This window comes from Uloborus diversus, chromosome 1, assembly GCF_026930045.1.
Source record: "Uloborus diversus isolate 005 chromosome 1, Udiv.v.3.1, whole genome shotgun sequence".
NCBI classification, from domain to species: domain Eukaryota; kingdom Metazoa; phylum Arthropoda; class Arachnida; order Araneae; family Uloboridae; genus Uloborus; species Uloborus diversus.
In genome coordinates this window covers 25,712,192-25,726,465 of record NC_072731.1, presented here as the reverse complement: position 1 = coordinate 25,726,465, position 14,274 = coordinate 25,712,192, and the positions used below count along the sequence as shown (strand labels likewise).

General features: G+C 34.3%; 1 protein-coding gene across 1 annotated transcript in view; it reads left to right on the top strand.

Moving 5' to 3' along the window:
- LOC129234495 (putative phosphoenolpyruvate synthase) overlaps positions 1-14,274 on the top strand; it is an 82,487-nt gene that overhangs the window by 27,925 nt on the left and 40,288 nt on the right. The window contains exons 14-18 of the mRNA XM_054868494.1: positions 2,037-2,143; positions 4,224-4,296; positions 4,378-4,476; positions 11,319-11,489; positions 13,328-13,462. Coding sequence (XP_054724469.1) covers positions 2,037-2,143; positions 4,224-4,296; positions 4,378-4,476; positions 11,319-11,489; positions 13,328-13,462 — 585 coding nt within the window. The remainder of the gene's footprint in view (positions 1-2,036; positions 2,144-4,223; positions 4,297-4,377; positions 4,477-11,318; positions 11,490-13,327; positions 13,463-14,274) is intronic.

Sequence of the window (14,274 nt, the reverse complement as noted above, 5' to 3'; positions counted from 1 at the left end):
TCTATTTCGCAACCGTTAGTCTAAGATGCATACTTAAAATTGCAAAAAGACCGAAATACGATGCAGAGTTAAGGTATTAAAAGTTTGAACCAAAAATGAAAATTATTAAATTTAACTTTTATACGGAACATTGATCCTTATAATAAATATTTAGGAAATAATTCTCCGTTGAAAAAATAATACCAAGACGAAAAATTTAAACACTTGCGACCAAAATTTATAGAGATATTCGAATTCAAAATTCTAGCACGCAGAGTAGAGACTGTGCAGAAGATGAGATTAGAACGTGTGGCCCTTTCGACATGACATGTTGTTAAGCAAAAAAAAGTATTTATATCTTTCATTGCTATTGAAAAATAAATTTGATTGTAATGCTATGACACATCTTTAGTTAACATAATGTAATTTTATGAACAATAATATGGAAATTAGCTTTAAGAAACTAGATAAAATTTTGAAATTATTTAGAGAAAATTAGGAAAGCTCAGAAACAAACTATTTCTAAAGTCGAAATTATTAGAGCCAATTGTGATGGTGGAACTGGTAGTATTTAAAATGATCATTATGATCATTAATCGGCTGTGCCGATTAATCGGTAATTAGTCAATTTGCTTATCGCGCATCCCTAGTAGTAAGCAAAACAAATCCGGAAATGAGTCAACGTATCATTTACTACTGCTTTTTAAACAAAATTACATTGGATCGTTTCGCGCTAGCACTTCATCGTTTATGTTCAGCTGCAGTGGTGTGCCACTTCAAGACGCTGTGATGTCTGCTAAATTACTATAACTTGTAGTGCAATCCGTGCCGGAATTGAACATAAAATCAAAATAATAAGCGAATTTTTAGAGTAGGGGAGAGTGTTGCACCTTGGGACGTTTGTACCTTGGGACACTGCTAATTTCTAAGAATCTATTTTTAGCAGCCATGTTTTTGTAATCTCTAACAGTAATCTTCACCACTAAATGGTGCCATAGTAAAAATCGGCATCGTATGAGTAAAATTGACGATTTGGCGAGAGAAAGAAAATTTCATGACTCCAAAGTAAATATTTTCTTCATTTTTATTTCATTTTCTGTCTTTGTATTTGTAAATTTAATCAACTGAATTTTATTTTATTATAAAAGAGAAATATTTTGCTTATGAGAAATAATGGTAGTGCATCTAGATTGACTATCATTTCGGTTTTTCTTAAACCACGTGGTGATTGTGCCTTGGGACAGCCAAACATTTTGTACCTTTGAACACGTCCCAAGGTACAACATATGCACGGTTCTTAATAATTAAGATACGTTTAGGAAGATTGAACAATGTTCTAATCTTATGTAGTCCTTTAAACAAATTTAATGCTAAATACATAAATACACACACACAATTATATTCACAAATTTAATGCTACAATAACTAACTTTAATGCTACAATAATGCTAATAATTAATGATACACAAATGTAATGCTAGATATTCACAATTCATGATTCACAACTCATTATTCGTAATTAATGATTCACGATTTAATTCACTACCATGAATTTGCTTTTTTTTTTTTTTTTTCTGGTGCAAAATTGGTTTAAGTATATGGCTGTTTCCTGAATCATGAAGACTTTCCCATAGTACAAGATGTCTCCCAAGGTACAATAGGATGTTGTACCTTGGGACAGCTTGGAATTTTTACTTTAAATGGCTGGCAATATTTTATTTAAAAAAATGTATTGCATAAATATATGTAGGGATATTTTAATGTGACTTTTAGATTTTAAAATTGATTCAAATAATTGACGTAAAAAATTAAAATATAAAACGTGTCCCAAGGTACAACACTCCCCCCTACTTATACTTCTGCTCCTGTTATCGTAGTTTAAAATTATGATTTAAGCAAATATTTTTTTACCTGTAAATTTGATCCGGATAAACCAGAGATCCGGCTAAACGATGTCCTACTGTATCCATAAATTATCTCAGGATGTACCCTGTGCAGTTTTGTGTCATTTTCATAATGTAGTTAAAAATGTGTGACATACAATTTTCCTTTTTCAGTCACGTCCAGTAACGAGTGGCTCCCAGGAGTTAGATTTTGAAATTGAAAATGAATTCGATGGGCCCTTGAGGATAGAGAATGATTTCTTCTCGTTCGCCAATACAGCGTAAGTTGTATCCCCTTCTCTAGTTTATATATGTAACAGTGTAAAATCAGGGCTTTTTGTTTTCAGTTAATGACTTTTGATTTTTTTTTTTTTTTTGTATTTTCTTGATAAGATTGCTTTTTTGAAACGCAGAAATTTTTGCATTTAAGGCAAGAGAAGCAAAGGGATGTAAGTGGACATTTTCAAGTTTTGAACAAAACGCGTTTAAAGATAACATCCTAGGTAGACTTTCATTGAAAGGTTTTTCTAAATCATACTGTATAGCAGCATATACAGGGCTTCTAGTACCATGTCTTTCCCCAAGACAGAGGAGAGGTCTATTTTAAAAATTTTGAATTTTACCCCTTACATCTCTTTGTTTCTCACTGCCTCATTTTATCACTGAATATACATTGAGTCCATAATCAAACGACCCACTTTAAAGTTGTCCAGTGGCGACTGAATTTAATGAAGTTCTGTGTATAACACGATGAAAGGATGGGAATTTGCGTGAATAAAAAAAATATAGTTCAAAGTTTCGCTGACGGAGGGCCTTTTTAACGAAATACATTACTTCCCGATCATCAAAGCTCGATCCATGTAACTTTTAGCTTTGGAGGCATTTGAAACATCTCGTAAATCGAGATAATTCTAGAATTTTGCCTGATCTTAAATACATGATATCACAACATGTTCGTAACACTTCAAAGAGTATACCGCGGTCAACTGTAGAACATGCTATCGCTAGATTCCAGGAGGTAGACGAAAATGATAGCCGTCATATTTGTTATGTTTTGATGGACGATTTGGTTTAAAACCATCGTAAATGTATAATAAATGTGTTAACTCATAAAAATAAGTTCTCTAGCGGGAAGATCGTTCGCGTGTAACTGGCATACAAACCATTGTTGTGGACGCTTCAGTTTCATTTTTATGTTTCGTATAACACCTCATTTGACTCCTGTGTTACAGAAGTCAACAGTCACAGCCGATTGCAATAAACTTTGTAACATCTATCTCATTATAAAGGGATTACAAGAAATTTCCAATGATTCGGTCTTTTCCGAGATTTGCAGACACGTGGTCGATATACTCAGAGCCAGAAAGAGTGTATTTAGGAGTTGAGAAATAGCAAAATTACTCAACACTCAGTACTCAATAATTAATAATTACCACTTTTAAGCATTTTAATTGCAGGAAAATGATTGTTTCGAATCATAAAATATGTAACCAAAATTTAGCTATATTCAATATTTAATTGTTTTTTCCTTAACCTCCATGTCATACAGTATCTTTTCTGCATAGCTAGACTTGGATTGACGAAACTATTTTTTCCCCACCATATTAGAGCGATTCCCCCCATTATGCTGGTGATTCGTTTAGTCGTTTTCGTCAGTGTATCATATATTTTGTCGTATTCGTTCGTTTTCGCCAGTGTTTCTAGGTCAACTATTCTGATCTCAGAGTGAAGATGGGTAGAGAGAGTGTGTGGCAACCCTTTCTCACACCAGCACGAAAGTGGTTTTTACCATGTCACACTGCAACTCCCGATTTCAAAGTGGAATGCAGTCTCTACCCATCTTCACTCTGTGGTTCTGACTTCATTCACTGAAGTTTATTGTCAGAGGTTGTAGCATAAGAGTGTGGAAAGGTATTAAATTAAGCTTGTGGCCAGTGTCCTCAAAAGTCATAGTCGGGCCTTGGGGCTCATCATTATTTGCTCATCATCATTTGCAGACCAGGTGCTATCCCCAGGACTGGCATCCGTTTTGTCATGTGAGACCACTATTAATCGGGAGCCACTATCAGGGGAGTTTTGCATTCTTTGGTTCCTAGATGGAGGCATCTAGGTCAATGAGATGGGAAATTGCACAAGGAAATTAATTTAGCTGTGAGTATCAAAGACAAGTATATATATATGCAATGGGCCTTTTAATTTTCGATAAAGCTCAGTGTTAATTTCCAAATATCTAAATGCCTCTGCGATTTTTATTTATAAAGATAACGCACAAAATGTACAACTGTGAAAGAAACATACATGAACACAGACACTCCGTTTTCGCCATACACGTATATTTTTGTTTTTCTTTTATTATTTCAGGGAGGTACTTCCTGGTTCAATGTCGCCTTTTGGATACGATACATTCTTTCGAATGTTCAATCCCATTTGGCAAGTAAGTGATGCTTTCAGTTTTCACTAAACCTTGTGCTTATTGGGCGAAAAAAAAATATTTTTTTATTTCTTTGAATCATAGTCTGGAAAGAAAACGGAGTGGCAAAGCGATGTCTCTGTCAGGTACTTCCCAGTGTGCTGGTTGACTACCAAGTTGCACACCATGTTTAACGTTGCTGACGTAAGTCTCTTCTATTAGTCATAATGCTTTCGTTTCCAAAATGGTAGTATTTAGCACTTTTGAACAATGTCGGAAAACCTATTTTTTTGTAGTTAACTACAACTATTTTCTTAGAAATGTAGTTAACTACAACTATTTTCTTAGAAATGTAGTTAACTACAACTATTTTCTTAGAAATGTAGTTAACTACAACTATTTTCTTACAAATGTAGTTAACTACAACTATTTTCTTACAAATGTAGTTAACTACAACTATTTTCTTACAAATGTAGTTAACTACAACTACTTTCTTACAAATGTAGTTAACTACAACTACTTTCTTACAAATGTAGTTAACTACAACTACTTTCTTACAAATGTAGTTAACTACAACTGCTTTCTTACAAATGTAGTTAACTACAACTGCTTTCTTACAAATGTAGTTAACTACAACTGCTTTCTTACAAATGTAGTTAACTACAACTGCTTTCTTACAAATGTAGTTAACTACAACTGCTTTCTTACAAATGTAGTTAACTACAACTGCTTTCTTACAAATGTAGTTAACTACAACTGCTTTGTTACAAATGTAGTTAACTACAACTGCTTTGTTACAAATGTAGTTAACTACAACTGCTTTGTTACAAATGTAGTTAACTACAACTGCTTTCTTACAAATGTAGTTAACTACAACTGCTTTCTTACAAATGTAGTTAACTACAACTGCTTTCTTACAAATGTAGTTAACTGCAACTGCTTTCTTACAAATGTAGTTAACTGCAACTGCTTTCTTACAAATGTAGTTAACTGCAACTGCTTTCTTACAAATGTAGTTAACTGCAACTGCTTTCTTACAAATGTAGTTAACTGCAACTGCTTTCTTACAAATGTAGTTAACTGCAACTGCTTTCTTACAAATGTAGTTAACTGCAACTGCTTTCTTACAAATGTAGTTAACTGCAACTGCTTTCTTACAAATGTAGTTAACTGCAACTGCTTTCTTACAAATGTAGTTAACTGCAACTGCTTTCTTACAAATGTAGTTAACTGCAACTGCTTTCTTACAAATGTAGTTAACTGCAACTGCTTTCTTACAAATGTAGTTAACTGCAACTGCTTTCTTACAAATGTAGTTAACTGCAACTGCTTTCTTACAAATGTAGTTAACTGCAACTGCTTCTTTGAATTGTACCAACTACAACTGCTTCTTTAAATTGTACCAACTACAAACTGCTATCGAAATGTAGTATCAGGGGCGATTTAGTGCCGGAACGCCGTACCGGTACTGCTTCGCTTGAAAAATGAATTTCCTTCTTTTATTACATACGTCACGGCTCAAGACTCTTAATTATTTTTCATTAACCTTCTGATACTGAAAAATGCGCGAATTCTCCCCTGCTACAACATACATACAATCGGTTTTAAAAAAAGGAGATTAAGAGGCTCCATCCCATGCTCACTTCGCTCGCCAACTTTATCGTCGCCTGCAGTGAGTGACAATTGATGATCTTAAGAGCCATTATTTTGAAATTCAGACAAAAAACGGAAATTTTGGCAGTGACCATTTTTGATTTTCCTAATTTTTTTATATCTCAAAGTAGGCCATAAGAAGTAAACATTCTGAAATTTTTAGCTTTCCAAAAATTTTTTTCGCTCGTTAAAAATTTCCAAAGTTTGACGTTTTGCAGCGCTTTTTAGAAAAATTCTAAAAGTCGCATTTCAGTGCGCTTTAGCTCTTTACAGAAACACCACCCCACGGTTATGTTTATATTTATTGGTTGTACTGTATTTAGTGATGATGACTTCATAGTTATTTTGGTTGGGGGTTGTTGCTTTCTTCAGATAAGGGGTCGCAAAGTATGGATGTTATCCGTTTTCGCGCAAGTTGAACCTGCGTTATTTCCCCCCAAAAGCCACCCCCCGAAAAAAAATGTAACATATACTGAAAGTTTGTACTATGAAGAGAGTAAATGACACAAAATTTGTTTGAGGTTTAATTTTTTTTCGGAGAAAAATGCCCTGATATTTTTCAAATTATCAAAAATTGTGCTTTTTTGATCACAATTAACTCAAAACAGCATCACTAGGAAAAAAAACCTTTTATATATTATGGTACCTGGCTATGTGTAAAACATCATGAAAAAGAAAGCAGCATGGGATCTCTTCTTGTTTTAAAGAAAATAATTTTTTTTGTAGCTCATTTTATGCGTTTTCTCGTACGTAAAACATGTGTCCAGTATGCAGATTAGATCTTCTAAAACTTCAAGGATGTAGTAAGAATGTATATATGTGCGTATAGAGAAAGAAAAAGACTAGTAATACATTATTTTTCTGATTTTTACAAATTGATGTTACTTTAATTGCAGGTAATTCAGAAAACGATAAATCGATATCATATATATATATATATAGATTTATCGTATCAATCCCAAAATAATTCTTTCGTATTTATGTCCGTAGCAATGGAAGAAATATCATGAACAATATCTGTTTCACTTTCCTCTAAATGCCTTTTTTCTATGTCATCTTCAAATACCTCTAAAAGGCTGTCGGTTCTTGATAAATCAGTATTATCTGCTTTTTTTTCCTTTGTACATCGGTTAAAATCAGCTTCAACAAAAGAGAAAACAAAGAAGAAAACATTTTGGAAATCTCATGTGAGGGGTGGGCTCTCCCAACTCGTAAAAGTACACAATTTTCATTGAAACAAATAGAATTTCTTTATGAAAAGTTCCTTTATGGTAAAAAACCGGCAGAAAACAGACGTCCGACCAAGTAGAACATGCAATGAGAACAGAGATGATTGAAGACATAAAAATATCCCAACCGAACGAATATCTGACAAAAAGTCAAATTCAAACTGTTTTTAGCTGATATCCCAAGCAAGAAAAAGCGAATAATACTGATTTATCAAGAACTGACAGCCTTTTAGAGGTATTTGAAGATGACATAGAAAATAGACATTTAGAGGAAAGTGAAGCAGATATTGTTCATGATATATATATATATATATGTGTATATATGTATATGTGTATATATGTATATATATGTGTATATATGTGTATATATATATATATATATATATGTGTATATATGTATATGTGTATATATGTATATATATGTGTATATATGTGTATATATATATATATATATATATATGTATGTGTGTGTGTATATATATATATATATATATGTGTGTATATATATATATATATATATGATATGGATTTATCGTTTTCTGAATTACCTGCAATTAAAATACCATCAATTTGTAAAAATCTGAAAAATAAAGTATTACTACTCTTTTTCTTTCTCTATACACACATATATACATTCTTACTACATCCTTAAAGTTTTAGAAGATCTAATCTGCATACTGGACACATGTTTTACGTACGAGAAAACGCAAAAAATGAGCTACAAAAAAAATTATTTTTTGGAAAACAAGAAGAGATCCCATGTTGCTTTCTTTTTCATGATGTTTTACACATAGCCAGGTACCATAATATATAAAAGGTTTTTTTTTCCTAGTGATGCTGTTTTGAGTTAATTGCGATCAAAAAAGCACAATTTTTGATAATTTGAAAAATATCAGGGTATTTTTCTCCTAAAAAATATTAAACCTCAAACAAATTTTGTGCCATTTACTCTCTTCATAGTATAAACTTTCAGTATATGTTACATTTTTTTCGGGGGGTGGCTTTTTGGGGGAAATAACGCAGGTTCAACTTGCGCGAAAACGGATAAAATCCATACTTTGCGACCCCTTATTTGAAGAAAGCAACAACCCCCAACCAAAATAACTATGAAGTCATCATCACTAGATACAGTACAACCAATAAATATAAACATAACCGTGGGGTGGTGTTTCTGTAAAGAGCTAAAGCGCACTGAAACGCGACTTTTAGAATTTTTCTAAAAAGCGCTGCAAAACGTCAAACTTTGGGAATTTTTAACGAGCGGAAAAAATTTTTTGGAAGGCTAAAAATTTCAGAATGTTCACTTGTCATGACCTACTTTGACATATAAAAAAATTATAAAAATCAAAAATGGTCACCGCCACACCTTGTCTGAACTTCAAAATAATGGCTCTTAATGCTTCTTCCCTGGATATCCTGTTGATTGTTTTTATCAATTCACATCTCCAGTCCCTTAAGGTAAGATTTAGAAGAATGAGACAGAGCGGAATGGCTTCCCGTGAACGTCCTGTATCCCAACAGTGGCGTATCCAAGGGGAGATAGGATGTTTTAATTACCCCCCTCCTCCCCAATGAGGGTCAAAATTTTTATCAAAACGCATCCGAGGGTCTAAAATTGCGCTTTTCGGTCTTTAATTTCGAAAAATATCATATGAACTCCTCCCCCCCCCCCATGAAAAATTTCTCGCTACATCACTTGTTATTAGTATTGATCTACTAGCAAACATTGACAGTCCGGAGGAGATGGTGTTACAGGCACATAGATAGACGTGCACTGGTTGTGATAGTATAGATCGCGTCCCCTGACGTCCTCATCAAAGATTCTCACCAGTCAGAGTCACTTGAAATTTGTTTGTTTACTAAACTAACATAAAGCGTAGTTACCAAAAATCACTAACTACTATATTTTTGTATCTTACTACACACTACCCTACTTTTTAAAGATGTTGCGCGCAAACAAAAAGATGCAATTACTACAGTATTTTTGCTACTTGTAGAGCACCATTTCTGGCCATTGAGAAGAAATAAAAGGGAGAGAGAGAGAAACTTTCAAATCGTGGAGCAAGGATCTCTAGTCATTTGAAAAATTTTAAAGTAAAGTATTGAGAGAAAGGTTTCTTTTCGTTTCGCGTAAAACGTGTCTGCCATTCGTCGTAGTTGAACCATGTGACTTAGGATCTTTGTCACTGCGTTTTCTAAGCCATTGATTGAACTTGCTCCTTCCAGTTACTAATTCCTGCTCTAAGTTTCCGACCACTGCTTTTGAACTATTTGTTTTGTGGAAATTTAAACCGATGTGAAGACCGGAAAGTACGCAGGATTTTGAAGAGTTGTTTTAATGAAAAATTGGAAGCTCTTGAGTGTGAAAGAGACTTACGGTATTTTATTTACAAACAATGAGTGAAGAAACTGTAGTTGAAATCAAAGGTAAAATATATCAAAGTAAACTTGAGCATATCATTTGTTTATGTAATTTGTTTATGTACTTGTTTATGCATAGATCTATTTATGTATATGAACAATCGCCCACAAATATTCATTAAAAATAAAAAAAGAATAAAGAAACAGTTATAAAACTATCTCGATTATGCGTCTAACAAGTTGATCATAAAACGCGAGAACTTTCAAAGATACACTGTTTGTTAGAAAGCAATGAAACTGTTATGTAAAATTATTTTGCCAATGGGTCTCGTTTGAAATTTCTCTTTTTCAAAATCTGTGATGGACCCCAAACGTAAATTCTTTTTAATTATATTCCGTCACTAATGAAAAGCATCGAACAAAAATGCAACAAATGTGTCAAGCTGTATGAAATATAAATATTGGATAAATAATTAGGCGAGACACTTATTTTAACACGAAAGTACGTTCCTGAATAGTATGACTAGCAGGTATAAAACGTTTAAAAACAATTTGGGGATTTTTTTCCTTTTTTGCGATTCCCTATTTTTTCCCCTAACGGCAAACATTTGAAAATACTTGTAAGCTTTAAAAGGAAAAACATGGGGCACATGTACAATATATAACTATAAATGTAAACAAAGGTTATCAATGAAAAAACTTACACCTCAGTTTATACTATTTACAGAGCAATAAAATTTTAGTTGAATTATAAATGCATAAACCGCCAGTTGCGTGCGCCCCATATCTTTCCTTTTAAAGCTTACAAGTATCTTGATAGCAATTAAAAACACACAATCACAAATTTTCCAGATAATCTGGAAGAAATTCTGAACTGGATAGGGCTTTAAATCTATATGAAGCTAGAAGAAATTTTTTTATACTTTTTAGATCAGTTTAAAATCATGGTACTTTAAGACTTTTTTATTTCGTTATTATTATTATCATTATAACTTTATTTTATTTATTTGTTTATTTTTTTTTTGAATTATGAAAAAAATGAATAAAATAATTGCTCTTTTTGTTAACTGAATTAAGTATTTGCTATTAATAATTAATTTGGTAAATTAATGCTGATATATTTATTCATTTTAAAATGTTTCTTGTTTCCGACAATTCATAAAATCACAAGAATATGTTTGGCGGCGTGTTGGAGTGTTACGACAAGAATGGTCGACTTTTAACTCTGGGTCTGTCGCTTGAAAAACTCGAGCGTACACCACTACGTGCAGATGTTCTTCATCTCCAACCATCACAATCCGGAATTAGCTCCTTCCGATTTCCAAGTTTTTACTCCTCAGATGAAAATATAAAAAATCTGCCTCACAAAGTACAAAAGCTTGGCTAGGATAAGCGTAGAGCGTTGGCTGTTAACTAGGCGTCTGCCCACAATGACGAGGGTTGGGAAAGTTAATACCACTCTGCGAGAAATGCCTGAATTATAAAATGATGACTATGCAAAGAAGCATCTGGATAATAAATCTAAATATTCCACACAAAACAATTTTCATTTTTACTGTGGTTTTCGTTTTCTGACCGATCAGACGCTGGGGGGGGGGGGGAGGGGGGAATAAAAAATAAAAGATCTTGTAAAGCTTTGAAGAAGTGACAGAAAAGTTTTTCCTTTACGGCAACATAATCATATTTGTAACAAGAAATTAAAATTCCTTAAAAATATGTGAAACGTAACATTACTGTGTTTCAATTTCAATGCATCAAAATTTTCATACACTAACTCCTATTTCGGGGTGCTTTTATTTCAAGTTGTTTCGTGGCATGCATAACGAGGATAGCAACCCCATAAATAAAGCAACTATGGTGGCTTTCATGGGACGTCTACTGGACGATCCAGAACTCTTTGAAGTTTCTGAGGAGCGGTACGCTTACAGCACAACAAAGGAGTGGCCGTGGATGAAAACGAAGAGATTGCTGGAGGTAAGAATCTTTGGAAGACTTCAGCTATTTCTTAATACAGTAGAGCAGGCCCGGATCTATAAATTTCGGGCCCACCTGCAACAAAATCTGCAGGGACCCTCCCAAGAGGCCAACAGTGTATATTTGCAGCGTTAATAAGTCTTAGTGCCAGTTTTGTTCAATTTCTTGGCACGTTGGGCCCCTTAAAAACGTGTGGCTCTCCCGCACTGCAGGTTCTGCGGGTATGCGGATCCGGGCCTGTAGTAGACCCTTATTTTACGCGGGTTTATTTTATGCGGTTTTGATTATACGCGGTTTAAGATTTGACACCTTTTATTTCATTTTATGCGTTGCAATTTTACGCGAATGCGCAATGCAACCCCCCTCCCTGATAAAAATTTTCCTTATTTAGCTCAAATTTCAAGTTTAATAGATCAAACACAGGGTTGCCATAAAAGAATATCCCAATCTTAAAAATTTATATTTCATAAACTATTACACTTAGCACTATAAATGATACATAAAAATAAAGATAAACTGTGAAAGTTTTATTTTAACGTATTTAACTACTTAAACGTGCAGCTTTGCACTAGTGCAGCCAGAAATTTCATCTGGAGGGGGTTTTTTGGTAACAATAGTCCTTACACTACTGTATTAGGATTGGCAACAATGTTAAAACCAAGACCTCTGGGCGGTGTTCCCCCCTCCTCCCTGCGCCACTGACTTTCCGCACAGCTGGCTTGGCCGTGCAGGTGATGACGATTTACATTTTATGCGTTGGCCAATCAGATCCCCAAACTTAACCCAATGTGATCTTTTTGCGAGATTTCGTCAAAGACAGTGTTTTTATACCACCTTTGCACACAACATTGCAAGCCAAAAACCTAATCAAACCAACCAACATTGCAAGAACTCAGAGATCGCATGTGTGTTAGCATTACGAAACGAGCTGATGTGTGCATCACGTGACTTCCTTTTACACCAATTTAAAGTTATTTTCCCATTATTGGCGATTTTAATGCAATTCAATAGTTAACTCTCTAAATATCACCAACAATGACCAAATAGAAACCAGATTTAAAAGTTAAAAAAAAGATTGCCAAATTTGTCGCCAAGTTGGCGCCAAAACTTGGCAAACAAAAGCTTGGCGCATGGCGATATATTGCCAAGTGTTTGCATAAATTATAACACCACTTTATTTTCCCCCAAAAAGGTGTAAAAGAGCCCTTTTGGAACACCCGAATGCAACCAAAAAAGGAGGTACACAACTAGACTCCACTAGGGGTCTACGTACCAAATTTCAACTTTCTAGGACATACCGTTCTTGTGAGTTATACGACATACATACTTGCATACATACATACGGATGTCACGAGAAAAGTCGTTGTGATTAACTCGGGGAATGTCAAAATGGATATTTCGGGTATCTATACGTTCTTAGCCACTTATCCGCGTGTGGTTTGGTTGAAAAAAAAAAAAAAAAAACTCTAATTCGGGGGTGAGCAAAATGGAAATTAAGGCCAAATTTTGAGTGAAATTTTTTTAGCGTATACAATACTTCCTTTTTTTGTAAAAGGAAGTAAAAATGACAGTGATACACTCCGCAATGTATGTTAAAGATGTGTGTCGCGTTACGAAAGCCGCACATATCGAACATTTGAGACTGAAAAAAAACTTTCACAGTTTATCCTTATTTTTATGTATCATTCATAGTGCAAAGTGTAATAGTTTATGAAACATAAATTTTACAACCGGGATGTTCTTTAATGCTAATCCTGTATATTGTATGATATCTTTATGCATGCAATATTATTGAATTTAAATCGAATGAAGGTGTTAAAGGGTCTTAATTATTTCAGTGCATGTTTTTCTCCGGAATGCACTTGAAGAGAGCTCAAGCATTTTATCCCAAGTACCGTATCCCAGTTGAAGAGTGCAAGACAGCTAAAGAAGCTTTAAAGGTGATGTCTGAGCACTGCTCTGATCTTACCGAGGTAAGTGCGAACTTTTTTCTTCATTAGAATATAGTTTAGAGGTACTGTTTATGAACGAAATTCTAAGAGTTAAAAATATGCAAAATTTCATGTCCAGGTGCTTATTTACTAATCTGAATTATAATAATTTCCTAGTTATGTCATCGGCCGACCCAGCGTATTGGGTGAAGGCTACTATGCAGTGCTAGTCTGAAAAAGTTGCCAAAACATTAGTGACCTCCATTCTTAAAGATCACATTGTACCAGGCTGCTCAAGCACAAAGAATCCGTTCGAATGGGCTCAAAAGAGATTAATTCGAGTTTTGTAAGCCAAGGATATTACATCAAACATACATCAGGGTCCCCTACCTACCACTATTTGTGGCTTAACAGGTTGCATGGAGCCCAGAAGATAGCTCTATTTTTTTTATCCATACCAGAAGTCGATCAACTCCTGGTTCCCTTGTAGGGGTGGATCCAGAAAATTTTGTAAGGGGGGTCAAGTTTCAATGGCCAGAGTATTATACCTTCAACTTATAAAAGTAACAGTTAAGCAGGGGTACCCATCCCCTCCCCATAGGTGAGGGCATACCCCCTAATATATTACGAGCCTCCCTCCTCCAAATGAGATCAAAACTCTTTCAAATTATAAAACTCCCCCCTCCCCCCCCAAATTTTTCAATGGCGCAATCCATGGTACACATAGATCCTTTCCCCCCAAATTTTCATCAAAAGTCATTTTTCTAGGCAGACAGACGTCACGTTACCGTAAGCTTTGACTTATGAGGTTACAGCTATAAAATAGTTGGATTCATTTACATACACATTTTATA